This window comes from Oryctolagus cuniculus, chromosome 11 (assembly GCF_051225735.1).
Source record: "Oryctolagus cuniculus isolate XC-2025 breed Fujian yellow rabbit chromosome 11, ASM5122573v1, whole genome shotgun sequence".
NCBI lineage: Eukaryota > Metazoa > Chordata > Mammalia > Lagomorpha > Leporidae > Oryctolagus > Oryctolagus cuniculus.
Genome location: NC_142877.1, coordinates 59,052,424 through 59,066,317, shown reverse-complemented (window position 1 = coordinate 59,066,317; position 13,894 = coordinate 59,052,424). Strand labels below are relative to the sequence as shown.

Genomic DNA, 13,894 nt, shown 5'->3' with positions numbered 1-13,894 from the left:
CTTGAGGCAGGTCTGGCCTTATTTTACCCTTAGTGGAGGAAAGTCCCCCTGGGAGCTCTCCAGAGATTCTGTCTTTCCTCAAGGTTAGGAAGTCCTTTACTTTTAGCCCCCATCCTTCCCAGTTGCAAGGTGGACACTCGAAGACGTTAGCAGGGACCTCAGGAATGTTCATGTGACTGATCCAAGAACTGTTCTAGCCCACTGGGTGAAAGGAACAAACCGTATCAAGGACAGATGGGCTTAGGACTGTGCTTCTAGAGGGCTCCGGCGCTTCGTGACGTGCCTTCTCTTTGCAGCTTTCTTTGAGGCCTCCAAAACAACAAGAGGTGGGCCTGGGGCATCTGATATATGGGAGGTCTGTGGCCAGATGATTTTGTCCTGCAGCTCCTGCTGCAACTGACCTTCTGAAGAAAAAATCTATAAATAGGCAAAGGGGTGGGTACTAGGTCCTGGCTTGTAGCATGTGCTACTATAGTTAGCAAGGACAGTATGTCCAGGAGCCTTCTTACACCTTTGCTCCCCCAGGGACCAAAGTCGTGACTTTCTTCTGCTCGTCTGTAGGCGCATTGTTCCCCCAAGAGACAATAGAAAAAAGCCAAATCACACTGTCACGATTTATTGAAATTTTATAAAAACTCATGCCAAGTTGAATGATACAACTCAGAGTACAGAGGCAACTCTGTTCAGTGCTTTCCTTTCCTGAGCCTCGTGGCACAAGTGACAACACAGCTCCCCGTCTATTAGCAGGCAGCATGGAAGTGTCCTTAGGGGGAGGCCATCTGGATTCCAAGCTGGAGGCAGGTTGCCTTTTGTCCTGAGAACCTCGGGCAGGGCAAATGCTATCTACCACGTGGTGCCTCTGCCAGAGGAAAGCCTCCATTCACTCGGTGCTCAGAGAAGTTGCTGTCTTCCCTTGGTCACACACCAAGATGCTCTGACAGGGCCCAGAGGCACAACCACACAGTCCTGATTCTAAGGGAGTGAAAAGACTTCGGGAGGAGCTTGTCCCAGGCATGTCTCACCCCTGCCTTTTTCCACCCCAGTATTTCCAACCAGCCTAGAGTCCAATTTCTGGGGATTGAGAGGAGGAACAGTGTTACGGAACAGACCCCTCTCACATTGGAGCAGGAGCCAAACCAAATAAATAAGAGGATGGGGGTGGGGGCAAAGATGAGGCCAGGGAACCATCCTTTGCTTCAAGTCTGGTGCACCTCATGGAACATCAGTTCACGGGGGATGGCTGTTTCTGGACCAAACTTGGTGGCTGCCCGGCGCTCAAAGGCAGCAACATTCTGCTTGACAACCTCATCAAAAAACATGGTGGCCAGCTTTGAGTGCAGCAGAGAACGAAATTCAAAGGAAATCTGGGAATGTGTAAGAGATAGAAACTTTCAGATCATGTTCGATAGTCCCGGACAAATGCAGCGGCCAGCACAGCTCCTCAGCTCCTTTCCCTACTCCCCACAGTTCTTAACTTAGGACTAAGCACAGAACAAGCTGGATACAAACTCAGACCTGTGGGAATGGTCACTGACTTGGGAAATGCTGAGTGCTAATTATACAAAAAGGATAATCTTGTTGGGGTCCCTTAGCTCTGGCCTTCCACCTGTGCTATACAGCTACATGAAAAGTCCAGCTCACCGAAAAGTCCACAGTGCAGGTTCGGGGATAGGCAGGGATACCAGGGCTGAATCGCCAAATAGTCTCCAAGTGGTTGAAGAGCTTGCCGTCAGTGCAGACAGCCTAGAATAGGATGATTAGCTAGTTGGATATTACCAAGTATAGGACACAGTATGAAGGAATTGAAAGTTGCTTTCCTTCCCTTCTGATATTTTATTAGAGAAATATCTGACACACGGGGATAAAGTCTAAAACATCGTCCTTAATTGTGAAAATGCTACAGGACACAGAGAGAAACTTGTTACTCTCTCCTAGACCGACCTCACCTTCACCATGTGTGGTTTGACCATGGAGACGGCAGAGGTGTAGCGTTCAACGACGGGTGGGAAGCCAACCTCCAGCTGGGCCTTCAGATGACCCTTCCGGCTGGACACCACCAGAGACTTCTTACACCAAGGCACAAACTCGCGGTACTCCTGGACATTGGACACCACCTCGTACATCTCCTGCATTGAGTACCTAGTGCAAGGGGAATCAGGCCAAGACACTACCAGCCCAGTCAGGTTCCTCCTTGCCGTGGGTGCCCCCCACCTCACACCTTTGCCCATGAACCATGTAGAGAAGCCCCGAAAGTAGACACTCCAAATCCACCACCAAGTTTATATTACTTTATGTTTTGTGGTTCGCAGAATGCTTTTTGCACTCGATATTTTGATCCTAAGAGGGACCATCTTGGGATGAGTGGTTGTGGATTGGATTGGTGACCACACAAGGATCAGATCCTAGCTCTACACCTTCCTAACACTGTGGCCCTGGGTGAGTTACCCGTGTCTCCATTTTCTTCATCTATAAAGCTGACTCACGGGTTTATTTTAAGGATTAAGTGGGGATATAGGTAAAATGCCTAGCAGCCAGCACCTAGCAAGTGCTCAAAAAGCTATTACATTGTCTCAGGATAGGGATCAGGTCATTAAAGAAATAATACACCCTGTTGTCTTGCACATGTCTGGTAGCGTCTCAACTTCAGTCCCATATGCTTAATTCATAAGCACAGCGACCATGGAGTAGGGGGAAATCAAGGCTGGAAGGCTGCCAAGGGATGATTCAGGGTCAGTAACACAGCTGGCGAGGGACAAGGCGCAGGAGGAGTCCGGCCCATGGCTGGCACCTTTACTTTCTGGCCTGGGACTTGTGTCTGGAGGGGAGAGAAGGTGGAGGGAGGCAGGACACAGGAGGATGCTCACCCCATGATCCTACGCTCGGAGTACGCCTTGCGTTTGTTGGTGAAGGGGGCAGCAAAGCCCATGAAGGAACGACTGGGAGGTAAACCAGCCTCCAACGCCAAGACCTGGGCAGCGCGGGGCCAGAGGAGGCTGCAAGAGATCAGAAACCTAAGGCCGAAAGGAAAGGCAACGTCATGATTTTTTTTTACTTTCCCTCGGTGCTCCTCGGTCCTTTCCAGGTGAAAGGGAGGAGGAGTGCACGCATCCCGGAGGAAGGTCGTTCAGGCAAGCCTTTCCCCTCCAGCACCTGCTGCAGCCCGCTAGGCTCCAGAGCCAGGCGGTCACGAGTGCGAAAGGTCGAGGGCGTCTGAGGACAGCGCCGGGGGTGGGGATAGGGAAAAGCGGATGCGTGCGAAGCTCCGGCTGCCTTTGACTGAGGCTACGCTCCCGCTGAAGGCTCTAGGGCGCTCGGCAAGCACTTCACCCTAGAGCACCCTCTCCGAGGACCTCCTTCGCGCCGAGCCCGCCAAAGCGCTCTGCAAAGCACCCCAGGAGCTGCCGCTGCGCGCCGGCATCCCACGGCGGGATTTGGGGCGGGGGACCAGGCGACCCCCTTCCCTCCGGCGCGGACGCCTGCGCCTCCCTCTCACCTCATTGGTCGCGGCGGTCGCGGGCCCGGGGGCGGGGCCGGGCGGAGCGAGAGGTCGCGGCAGCGCTGGGCCGCGGCGCGCGTCCCGGCCGGGAGCCGCCGCGCGCCCGCGGAGGCCATGCGCGCGTCCCCTAGCCTGGGCCTCAACGCTTGATTCCGGCTGCGCCCTCCTCACTCGCGGGGAGGCACGGCAGGGAGCGGCCGCCGGGCGGGCTCGGGGCCCCCTCGGCGCAGGGCGGGCGCGGGCGGCGGCTGCTGTCGCCCTGCTCCCGCCCGGGCGGCCGGGTCGGCTACAACTGAAGCGGCGACCGCTGCTCCCGCGGCTCCTGGTACCCCCACGTCACGCCGTTGCCATGGCTCGGGCCCCGGAGAGGGAGGAAGGAAGGGGACCACGCTGGCTGTCGGGAGATGTAGTTTCACACCTCCGGCGAGAAAGGGCTCTGGGTTGTGTGCGCGTTTTTCGGACGCTGCAGAAATGGCTCAGGGGCGCGAGGTCGCCAGGGAGAAACCGCTTGGCGAGTGTGTGGTCACAGGACCTGGTACGTAGGCGCAGAAGCGGCTCGTGGGCGTGTCGGCCGCGGCTATCTGCGGATCTCCTGTTCGCCGTTATCAGATTCGGCCTTGTGCACACTTGGAAGCCCTGTCTTGTGTAGCCTCCACGGCCCCTAGCGCTGCGCCTTACGCCTTCGGGAAAGGAAATGAACGTTCCAAGCTCAGGACTAAGGCTTTGCTTAGTTTTCTGATGTTTATAGAAAGAGGTTGGGGTGCTGGGAAGAACCAGAGTTAAGTTTAGGGCAAGATGAAGGGTATAGCACTGTGGTGCTTTCCGTCACCCACGGAGAGGGAAATGCATTTCATGAAAGTGGCCCCGGGAGGAGTAACTGGAAAGCGACTGGATCAGGCGGTTGGGCTGGAGGTTAAGGGGGTGGTTAAAAAAGAGACTGGACCTAGGCCAGAGCAAACGCAATTGAAATTTGCCCGTGTCGGAGGTAGGACATTTTGAGACTAGTGATGCCTGCTGTTGAATTTGGAGATGTTTTGGTTTTGCTGTTTTAGTGCAAGCCCGCCCTCTGCGTTCTCTCTGACTCCTTGCTGGAGCTCTCCGCCTTCGGGAAAGCTGGCTGAGAAGTGCTGTGTGGTGGTGATGGGGAGGAGCAGAGGATAAAGGCTGTGTTGCAATGCCAGCCTAGTTGGCATTGAAGAAAAATGCCCTGCCCAGGGGTGGGCCTGGAAGCCAGTATGGATCCTCCACCTCCCCCTGCTCCCTGAGATTGTCATTAATTTGGGAACTCCTACTGGCTCAGGGTTGATTGGGACTTTGAGCCCATCTTATGTGGATTTCAAGTTAGCAGGAGCCTTCCCTTGAACTCGTGCCTGGCTTACATTTAGCATTTTGTTGGGAAGGTATTTTTATCATGATGCCTGCAGAAACTTCACAGTGAAGTGGTAAAGAACCCAGGTCATGGAGCCAGAGTTGTGGCATAGCAGGTAGACCTGCTGCCTGCAGGGCCAGCATCCCATATGAGTGCCAGTTCGAGTACTGGCTGCTCCACTTCTGATCCACTATGGCCTGGGAAAGCAGTAGAAGATGGTCCAAGTCCTTGGGTCCCTGCACCTACATGGGAGACCCGGAAGGAGCTCCTGGCTCCTGGCTTCAGATCACCCCAGCTCCGACTGTTGCAACCATTTGGGGAGTGAACCAGTGGATGAAAGATCTCTCTCTCTCTCTCTCTCTCTCTGCCTCTCCTTCTCTATGTAACACAGAATTTCAAATAAATAAATAATTCTTTAGAAATAATAATTTTTAAAGATTTATTTATTTGAAAGGTTGAGTGACAGAGGGAGAGAGATTCTTCATCAGCTGGTTCGCATCCCAAATGCCACAAAACCAGGTTTAGGCCAGGCCAAAGCCAGGGAGCTCCATCCAGGTCTCTCATGTGAGTGGTACGGGCCCTAGTATAAAGGCCATCATCTGCTGCCTCCCAGGAGCAGGAAAGCTGAATCAGAAATGGAGGAACTGGGGGGCTGGCATTGTGGTGAGGGGGTGAAACTGCAGCATGTGACGCCGGCATTCCATACTGCAGTTCTGGTTCAAGTTCTGGCTGCTCTGCCTCTGTGACCTGCTCACATGGCCCAAGTACTCGGGTCCTGCAACCCACATGGGAGACCTGGATGGAATTCTTGCTCCCGGCTTTGGCCTGGCCCAGCCTTAGCCAGGCATTTGGGGAGTAAAACAAACATGACAGATCTCTTTCCATCTCTCTTTCTCTGTCACTTTGCCTTTCAAATAAATAATTTCATATAGAGAAGTGGAGAGGCTGGCCTTGTGGCATAGCAGTTAACTTACGATGCCCACATCCCATGTGAACGCTAGTTCTAATCTCAGCTACTCAGCTTCCAGTCCAGCTCCCTGCTAATGCCCCTGGGAAAGCAGTGGAAGATGGTCCAAGTGCTTAAGCTCCTGCACCCACGTTGGGGGCCCAAATGGAGTTTCAGGCTCTTGACTTCAGCTTGGCCTAGCACCAGCCATTGGAACCATTTGGAGAGTGAACCAGTATATGAAAGACCTCTCTCTGTCATTCTGCCTTTTGAATAAATAAATAAATCTCTCTTTTTTTTTTTTTTTTAGTTGACAGGTAGAGTTATAGACAGTGAGAGAGAGAGAGAGACAGAGAGAAACCTCTTCCTTCCATTAGTTCACTCCCCAAATGGCCGCAACAGCTGGAGCTGTGCCAATCCGAAGCCAGGAGCCAGGTGCTTCTTCCTGGTCTCCCACGTGGGTGCAGTGCCCAAGCACTTGGGCCATCCTCCACTGCCTTCCCGGGCCACAGCAGAGAGCTGGACTGGAAGAGGAGCAACCGGGACTAGAACCGGTGCCCATATGGGATGCTGGCTCCACAGGCAGAGGATTAACCAAGTGAGCCATGGCGCAGACCCCATAAATAAATCTTAAAAAAAAAAAAAAGGCATCAATATTGTGGTATAGCTGTTTGGGCCACAACCTGTGACACGGACATCCCACATGAGCACCAGTTTGAGTCCCTGCTGCTCCACTTCCCATCCAGTGTACTACTGGTGCCTTTGCCCATGTGGGAGACCTGGATGAAGCTCCTGGCTCTTGGATTTGGCCTGGCCCAGCCCTGGCCACTGCAGGCATTTGAGGAGTGAACAAGCAAATTTCTCTGCCTGTCTCTCTTCTGTCTCTTATGCTGCCTTTCAAATAAATAAATCTTAAAAAAAAAAAAAAAAAAAAAAAGGAACGAGATGTGGGCGTCCCATGCAATGTCTTAACCCACTGAACCACAAAGCCTGCTCCTCAGTAGTCACTGATGCGATGAATATATTTGTTACCTCTCCTTTTACCCTTTCTCCCATCAACTGTGGGTAGGGCATGAAACTCCCAGGTTGGAGAATAATCCCACTTCTTGTTTCTTTCCTAACATCTCTATCTCAGCACTCCAAGAGGGCTTGTTACAGCCACACACACACACACACACACTGCCCTGGTACCACATCACACACACACACACACACTGCCCTGGTACCACATCTGATACACATACACACACACACACTGCCCTGGTACCACATCTGATACACACACACACACACACTGCCCTGGTACCGCATCTCACACACACACACACACACACACTGCCCTGGTACCACATCTGATACACACACACACACACACACTGCCCTGGTACCACATCTGATACACACACACACACACACACTGCCCTGGTACCACATCTGATACACATACACACACACACACTGCCCTGGTACCACATCTGATACACACACACACACACACTGCCCTGGTACCGCATCTCACACACACACACACACACACACACTGCCCTGGTACTGCATCTCACACACACACACACACACACTGCCCTGGTACCACATCTGATACACATACACACACACACACTGCCCTGGTACCACATCTCTCTCTCTCTCTCTCACACACACACACACACACTGCCCTGGTACCACATCTGATACACACACACACACATACACACACTGCCCTGGTACTGCATCTCTCTCTCTCACACACACACACACACACTGCCCTGGTACCACACCACATCTCACACACACACACACACACACACACATACTGCCCTGGTACCGCATCTCACACACACACACACACACTGCCCTGGTACCACACCACATCTCACACACACACACACACACACTGCCCTGGTGCCGCATCTCAGAGTGTTCACACAAGGCGCTCGGAAGCACCTGCAGATGGGCTGATGGCCCTTGAGGGACAGATTTCCTCTTTCCAGCCTCGGCCTTGTCCGGCTGCACCCACCCCAGCTGACTGAGGACTTAGGCAGGGGGCATCTGTGTCGGGTGAGGACCGAGGATCTGCCCGGGCGAAGGAATTAACCGGATACATGGCTGAACTATGACCCCATTAACACTGCCTTAACTGAGTTAACTGCTACAGGATCCCCGAGGTCCAACAGACCTGCCAAGCCGATCTGCCCGCTTATTCCCCTACTAATTGGATGAGCTAAGTACTGCCATTTAAACCTTTTCTAGTTCATTCCCTATACTTGAAACAACCAATTTTCTGCCGGGTCCCTGCCATTCTTCATCAATCATTTCCTTCAAGTACTGACTCAAAACACACCTCCTCCAGGAAGACCCTCTTGACTGAATCCAGCCTCAGCACTGCTCTGAAAACACGATGCCAGATAAATTAGCATGCATCCTATATTTTCTAGTTGTTTTATGTGTCTTTGTGTGTTCTGCTGCTGAGTAGTAAACTCAAAAAGAGATGCTATTACATCTGAGTTTCTACCTCTCAATCACTTACTACAGCACTGCAACATGGTAAGTCCTCATGTTTGCTAGAAGAATGAAAAGTGGGGCTGCCATTGTGGCACAGCAGCTTAAGCCACTGCCTAGGATGCTGGGATCCCGTATGAGTGCCTATTTCAGTCTCGGCTGCTCCACTTCCTATCCAGCTCCCTGCAAATACACCTGGGAAAGCAGTGAGGGATGGTCCACATGCTTGGGCTCCTGCCATCCACTTGGAAGACCCGGATGGAGTTCCAGGCTCCTGGCTTCAGCCTGTTCTAGCCCCAGCCATTGCAGCCATTTGGGGGCTGAACCAACAGATGGAAGGTTCTCTTTCTCGCTGACTCTCCCTCTCTCCACGTCATTTTGCCTTTTAAATGAATAAATCTTTTTTTTTTTTTAATGTGAATTCGTTAGTCAAAACCAGGATGGTCAGCCAAGGAGGGCTGTGCCACCAGTTCCGGCTGTCCCCTCCCGACCCCTGTGTGTCTCCCCAAGCCCTTCAAGTGTCAGTTATCTGCATCATATCCTTTTTTTCGTTACTGGGAAACCCTTTCTCTGTGCTCTGAATAACATTGAGAACAGCTCCTCTCGCCCTTGCTCCTCCTTCCAGCTGCCCAGAGAACAGGGCTGGCAACTTCCCTGCCTCACCTCCACCCCTGCCAGGCACGTGACCCCAGCTCAACCCCTGACTCCCATTCCTCAGGTTACCAGGAGCTATTCTGGGCAATGGAGACCTTGCGTTCCCCTCCTCCTCTCTTTTGGGTCATATCCTGGCTCAGCCCTTCCTGGAAGACCCAACAGCCGAGTCCACATGTTCCGGCACCCACAGCCACCCTCAGCTGCGTGCAGTTTCTGCTTCTCATGCCTCTTCATCGTCATCACCTGTAAAGTGCCCGTTCCTGTGCGCTCGTGTGCTGCAGCGAAAAAGACCCGAAATACCTCTGTTCTTTTATCTTCAGAAAGCTCAAAATCCTTCTTTTCATTACAAAAAAAAAAAAAAAAAAAAAAGCTGTACAGTCCTGTATTAGGGAAGAAAGACTCTGAGTCTGGCAAATAACGAGTTAAGATCCATGCTTAAATGTTGAACACCTGAATGTCTAAAAAAACATGAGGCAGAATGAGAAACAAAAGTGTACAACTTAAACCAGACTCTGGCAGTATAATTTAAGAATATGGGTGGGGCCAGCGCTGTGGTGTAGCGGGTAAAGCCACCACCTGCAGTGCCGGCATCCCATATAGTTCGAGTCCCAGCTGCTCCACTTCTGATCCAGCTCTCTGCTACAGCCTGGGAAAGCAGTAGAAGATGGCCCAAGTCCTTGGGTGCCTGCACCTGCGTGGGAGACCCGGAAGAAGCTCCTGGCTCCTGGCTTCAGATCGGCGCAGTTCCAGCTGTTGTGGCCATCTGGGGAGTGAACCAGCGGATGGAAGATCTCTCTCTGCCTCTCCTTCTCTCTGTGTGTAACTCTGACTTTCAAATAAAATAAATAAACCTTAAAAAAAAAAGAATATGGGTACTTCATGGAAAATGGAACTAAAATGTTTATTTTGGTGCAAAAAAATTGAAATTTATGCATAGTTTTTGCATAGCATGCATCCACAAATTTTTAAAAAGATTTATTTATGGGGCCAGCACCATGGCAGAGTGGGTTAAGCAGCCACCTGCAGCACCAGCATCCCATATGGGTGCTGGTTAGAGTCCTGGATGCTCCAGTTCCAATCCAGCTCCCTACTAAAGCACCTAGGAAAGCAGTACTTGCGCCCCTGCACCCATGTGGGAGACCCAGTAGGTGTTCCCAGCTCCTGGCTGTGACCTGGCCCAGCCCCCGCCCCAGCCCTGGCCGTTGCAGTCACTTGGGAAGTGAACCAGTGGATGGGAGATCTCTCCTTCACTCTGTTTCAAATCCATTTATTTATTTGAGAGATATCCATCCACTAGCTGAGTACCCAGATACCATGACAGCTGCGGTAAGGACCAGAAGCTGGGAAGCACTGCTGCCTAGGAGAGGTGCGCTGGTGGGAACCTGGAGCCAGAGCAAAACTAAGCACGCCGACCCAACATGGGACATGGGCATTTTAACCACTAGGCTAAAGCCCTGCCCCTTGCACAATGTTTAAGAGGCTCTGTGTAGGGCTCTGTGCTGGGCTTAGAGGGTTAAGCCTCTACTTGCAGTGTTGGCATCCCAAATGGTCCTGGCTCTTCCATTTCTGATGAAGCTCAGGACCCTGGGCCTCTACATCCAACCTGGGAGACCCAAGACAGCTCTGTCTCTCTCACCTAGAGATAGTCTCCTTCAATAGAAAATACTGACTGGGGCCAGTGCTGTGGCACAGTGGGTTAAAGCTCTGACCTAAGGGGTGGGCGCTGTGGCACAGTAGGGTAATCCTCCACCTGCAGCGCAGGCATCCCATATGGGTGCAGGTTCTAGTCCGCACTGCTCATCTTCCAATCCAGCTCTCTGCTGTGGCCCGGGAAGGCAGTGGAAGATGGCCCAAGTTCTTGGGCCCTTGCACCCACGTAGGAGACCGGGAAGAAGCACCTGGATCCTGCCTTCGGATCGGCACAGCTCCAGCTGTTGTGGCCATCTGGGGAGTGAACCAACGGAAGGAAGACCTTTCTCTCTGTCTCTCCCTCTCATTGTCTGTAACTCTACCTGTCAAATAAATAAATAAATAAAATTAAAAAACAAACAAACAAACTCTGGCCTGAGTGCCAGTTCTAGTCCCGGCTGCTCCTCTTCAGATCCAGCTCTCTGCTCTGACCTGAGAAAGCAGTGGAAGATGGCCCAAGTCCTTAGGAGTGAACCAGCGGATGGAAGACCTCTCTCTCTGTGTCTCTACCTCTCTCTGTAACTCAGTCTTTCAAAAAGAAAGAGAAAGAGAAAGGAAGGAAGGAAGGAAGGAAGGAAGGGAGGGAGGAGGGGAGGGAGGGAGGAGGAAAGAGAGAGAAAGAAAATACTGACTAAACACGACAATGAGCAATCATAATTGTTAAGCACATCCCAAGAGGTTGTACTGTGCATCAGAGGAGCACCTTTAGTGCTAGGGCCTGGGGTGTAATCTCAGCGTATATCTGTAGCCACAGTCTCTTTCTAGGTAGGGTACATGCTACCATGTGCTTGTAAGGGAGCAGCAGGCAGACCAGCCAGCTGTACTTGTGGGGTTGGCGCCGCGGCTCACTAGGCTAATCCTCCGCCTTGCAGCGCTGGCACACCGGGGTCTAGTCCCGGTCGGGGCGCCGGATTCTGTCCCAGTTGCCCCTCTTCCAGTCCAGCTCTCTGTGTGGCCCGGGAGTGCAGTGCTTGGGCACCTGCACCCGTGTGGGAGACCAGGAAAAAAGCACCTGGCTCCTGGCTTAGGATCGGCGTAGCTCTGGCCGTGCAGCCATCTGGGGAGTGAACCAACGAAAGGAAGACCTTTCTCTCTGTGTCTCTCTCACTGTCTATCTGTCAAATAAAAAAAATAAAATAAAATAAAAAAGAAGAAGAAGAAGAAGAAGTGGCGTACTTGTAACTGCCGAGTTTCCTTGGGAGAGCTGTCTAAGGTCCAAGAGTATTTCCTAGGCAAGTGATTTGCATCTCTGGGTGGAGCTGGGGAACCTTTATCCCCTTTACCTTAAAGGACCCCACCAAGTGCCCTGGGGCCACCCTCCACATCTAGGACCTCTAAAATGATAAATTTCCCTCTTCCTCCACATTTCCTGGCTCTCATTTTCTTTCAGCGCTGTCTTGAGTATCTTTCCAGCAAGAAGCAAGACACTGAAGGCCAGGGAGGGCTTTTTGTGCCCCTTGACAGGGCCTTTCACTGTACTCGGTTGCTGAGCTCTGAACAGGACCCTGGACCACACCCTATACATTGCACCTTTTTTTTTTTTTTTTTTTTTTGACAGGCAGAGTGGATAGTGAGAGAGAGAGACAGAGAGAAAGAGAGAGAAAGGTCTTCCTTTGCCGTTGGTTCACCCTCCAATGGCTGGCCGCGCGGTCAGCACACTGCGGTCGGCGCAGCACGCTGATCCGAAGGCAGGAGCCAGGTGCTTCTCCTGGTCTCCCATGGGGCGCAGGGCCCAAGCACCTGGGCCATCCTCTACTGCACTCCCGGGCCACAGCAGAGAGCTGGCCTGGAAGAGGGGCAACCGGGACAGAATCCGGCGCCCCGACCGGGACTAGAACCCAGTGTGCCGGCGCCACAGGCGGAGGATTAGTCTAGTGAGCCGCGGCGCCGGCCCATTGCCCCTTTTTTTTGAATCTCTCTTTTCTCCTTCCTGCTTTTTTCCCCTCTGGGCTGGGATGACCTCCACTCAGATCTTTCCATACTGGCTGCTGTCTGCCTTTCCAGTGGGGAAGGAATTGCACTTCCTCCTTTCGTTGTACAGAGCCCCACCACCTTAACCACCAGAATAATTAGGGCATTGAAAAATGCCCATTCCACCAGCATAGTGGCAAAGCAGGTTAAGCCTCAGCTTGCTATACTGGTTTCTCATATCAGAGTGCTGGTGGTTGGAGTCCTGGCTGCTCTGCTTCCAATCCAGCTTCCTACTAATGCTCCTGGGAAGGCAGCAGAAGATGGTTCAAGTGCTTGGATCCCTGCAATCCATATGGGAGACCCCGAGGGAGGTCCAGGCTCCTGGATTCAGCAATAGTGGCCATTTGGGAAGTGAACAGGCAGATGGAAGATCTCTGTCATTCTGCCTTTCAAGTGAATACATCTTTTTTTTTTTTTTTAAGATTGATTTATTTATTTGAAAGACACAGTTACAGAGAGAGAGGGAGAGGGAGAGAGAGATCTCCCATTGGCTGGTTCACATCCCAATGGCGGCAATGGCTGGGGCTGGGGCTGGACCAGGTCAAAGCCAGGAGCCAGGAGCTGCTTCCGAGTCTCCCACCTGGGTGCAAGGGCCCAAGGACTTGGGCCATCCACCGCTTCTTTCCCAGATGCTTTAGCAGGGAGCTGGATGGGAAGTGGAGCAGCTGGGACTCAAACCTGCACCCATGTGGGATAAAGGCACTGCAGACGGCGGCTTTGCCCACTGCGCCATAGCACCGGCCCCCAAATAAATAAATCTTAAAGAAAGAAAGTGCCCCTTGGGCTGATCCTGCAGCCTTTCGCCAGCTGCCAAGCGTCCTGGCCCCCTCCCGGCGATTCCTCTGCAGTTGGAACACTTCTGCTATTTCCTTTCTACCCAGCTCAAGTCTCCCCCACCCGTGGAGAAGCACGCCTTCCTTCCTTCTGGGGCTATTGCCATAGATGACCCCCAGCTCGCCACTCCCAGGTCTCCCCTCCTCTGTGCGGGATTTGGGGGGCTGAGGGGAGAGGCGTTAGCTCGCGGAGACAGTGGGCTGGGCGAGAGCCGGCCAGCCATTTGGTCCTCAGGTTGGGCGATACCTCAGGACCAGGGTCCGGGTTTCCGCTGGGGTCGCCGGACTGGAGCGAAGAGCACCGCGCGGCCGCGGAAGGAGCCAAGGAGCCAGCGCGCGGGGGTTGGGGTGCCGGGGTCGCTGGGGCCGGCCAGGCCGGGGCGGAGGGCACTGCGGCCTGGGGCAGCCCGAACCGCGAGCGCCTGCGGCCGGGCCCA

General features: G+C 52.9%; 1 protein-coding gene and 2 long non-coding RNA genes across 9 annotated transcripts; 1 reads left to right on the top strand and 2 right to left on the bottom strand.

Moving 5' to 3' along the window:
- Nucleotides 1–600: 600 nt before the first annotated feature.
- COQ10A (coenzyme Q10A) lies at nucleotides 601–3,857 on the bottom strand. Of its 5 annotated transcripts, none has more exons than XM_002711074.6 (5): nucleotides 3,494–3,857; nucleotides 2,865–3,011; nucleotides 1,947–2,139; nucleotides 1,642–1,743; nucleotides 601–1,364 (listed from the first exon to the last, which is right to left on the bottom strand). In XM_002711074.6, exons 1-5 carry the CDS (start codon nucleotides 3,610–3,612, stop codon nucleotides 1,197–1,199), a joined length of 729 nt encoding a protein of 242 aa, XP_002711120.1. In that variant the 5' UTR covers nucleotides 3,613–3,857; the 3' UTR covers nucleotides 601–1,196. The 5 variants fall into 5 exon arrangements, with proteins under 5 accessions (XP_002711120.1, XP_008254878.1, XP_089164643.1 ...); XM_008256656.4 differs by having other exon boundaries at nucleotides 2,865–2,993; nucleotides 3,494–3,813; XM_089308517.1 differs by having other exon boundaries at nucleotides 1,947–2,167; nucleotides 2,865–2,993; nucleotides 3,494–3,512.
- A 31-nt stretch (nucleotides 3,858–3,888) lies between these two features.
- LOC138844363 (uncharacterized) lies at nucleotides 3,889–9,828 on the top strand. 3 transcript variants are annotated; one of them, XR_011380099.1, is made up of 2 exons: nucleotides 3,889–4,031; nucleotides 9,610–9,828. It is a non-coding gene; the product is annotated as an uncharacterized LOC138844363 (long non-coding RNA). The 3 variants fall into 3 exon arrangements; XR_011380098.1 differs by having other exon boundaries at nucleotides 9,029–9,828; XR_016216803.1 differs by having other exon boundaries at nucleotides 3,890–4,031; nucleotides 9,597–9,828.
- Nucleotides 9,380–13,887, bottom strand: LOC127491152 (uncharacterized). The gene is made up of 2 exons (XR_007919689.2): nucleotides 13,705–13,887; nucleotides 9,380–9,815 (listed from the first exon to the last, which is right to left on the bottom strand). It is a non-coding gene; the product is annotated as an uncharacterized LOC127491152 (long non-coding RNA).
- Between the last annotated feature and the right edge of the window lie 7 nt (nucleotides 13,888–13,894).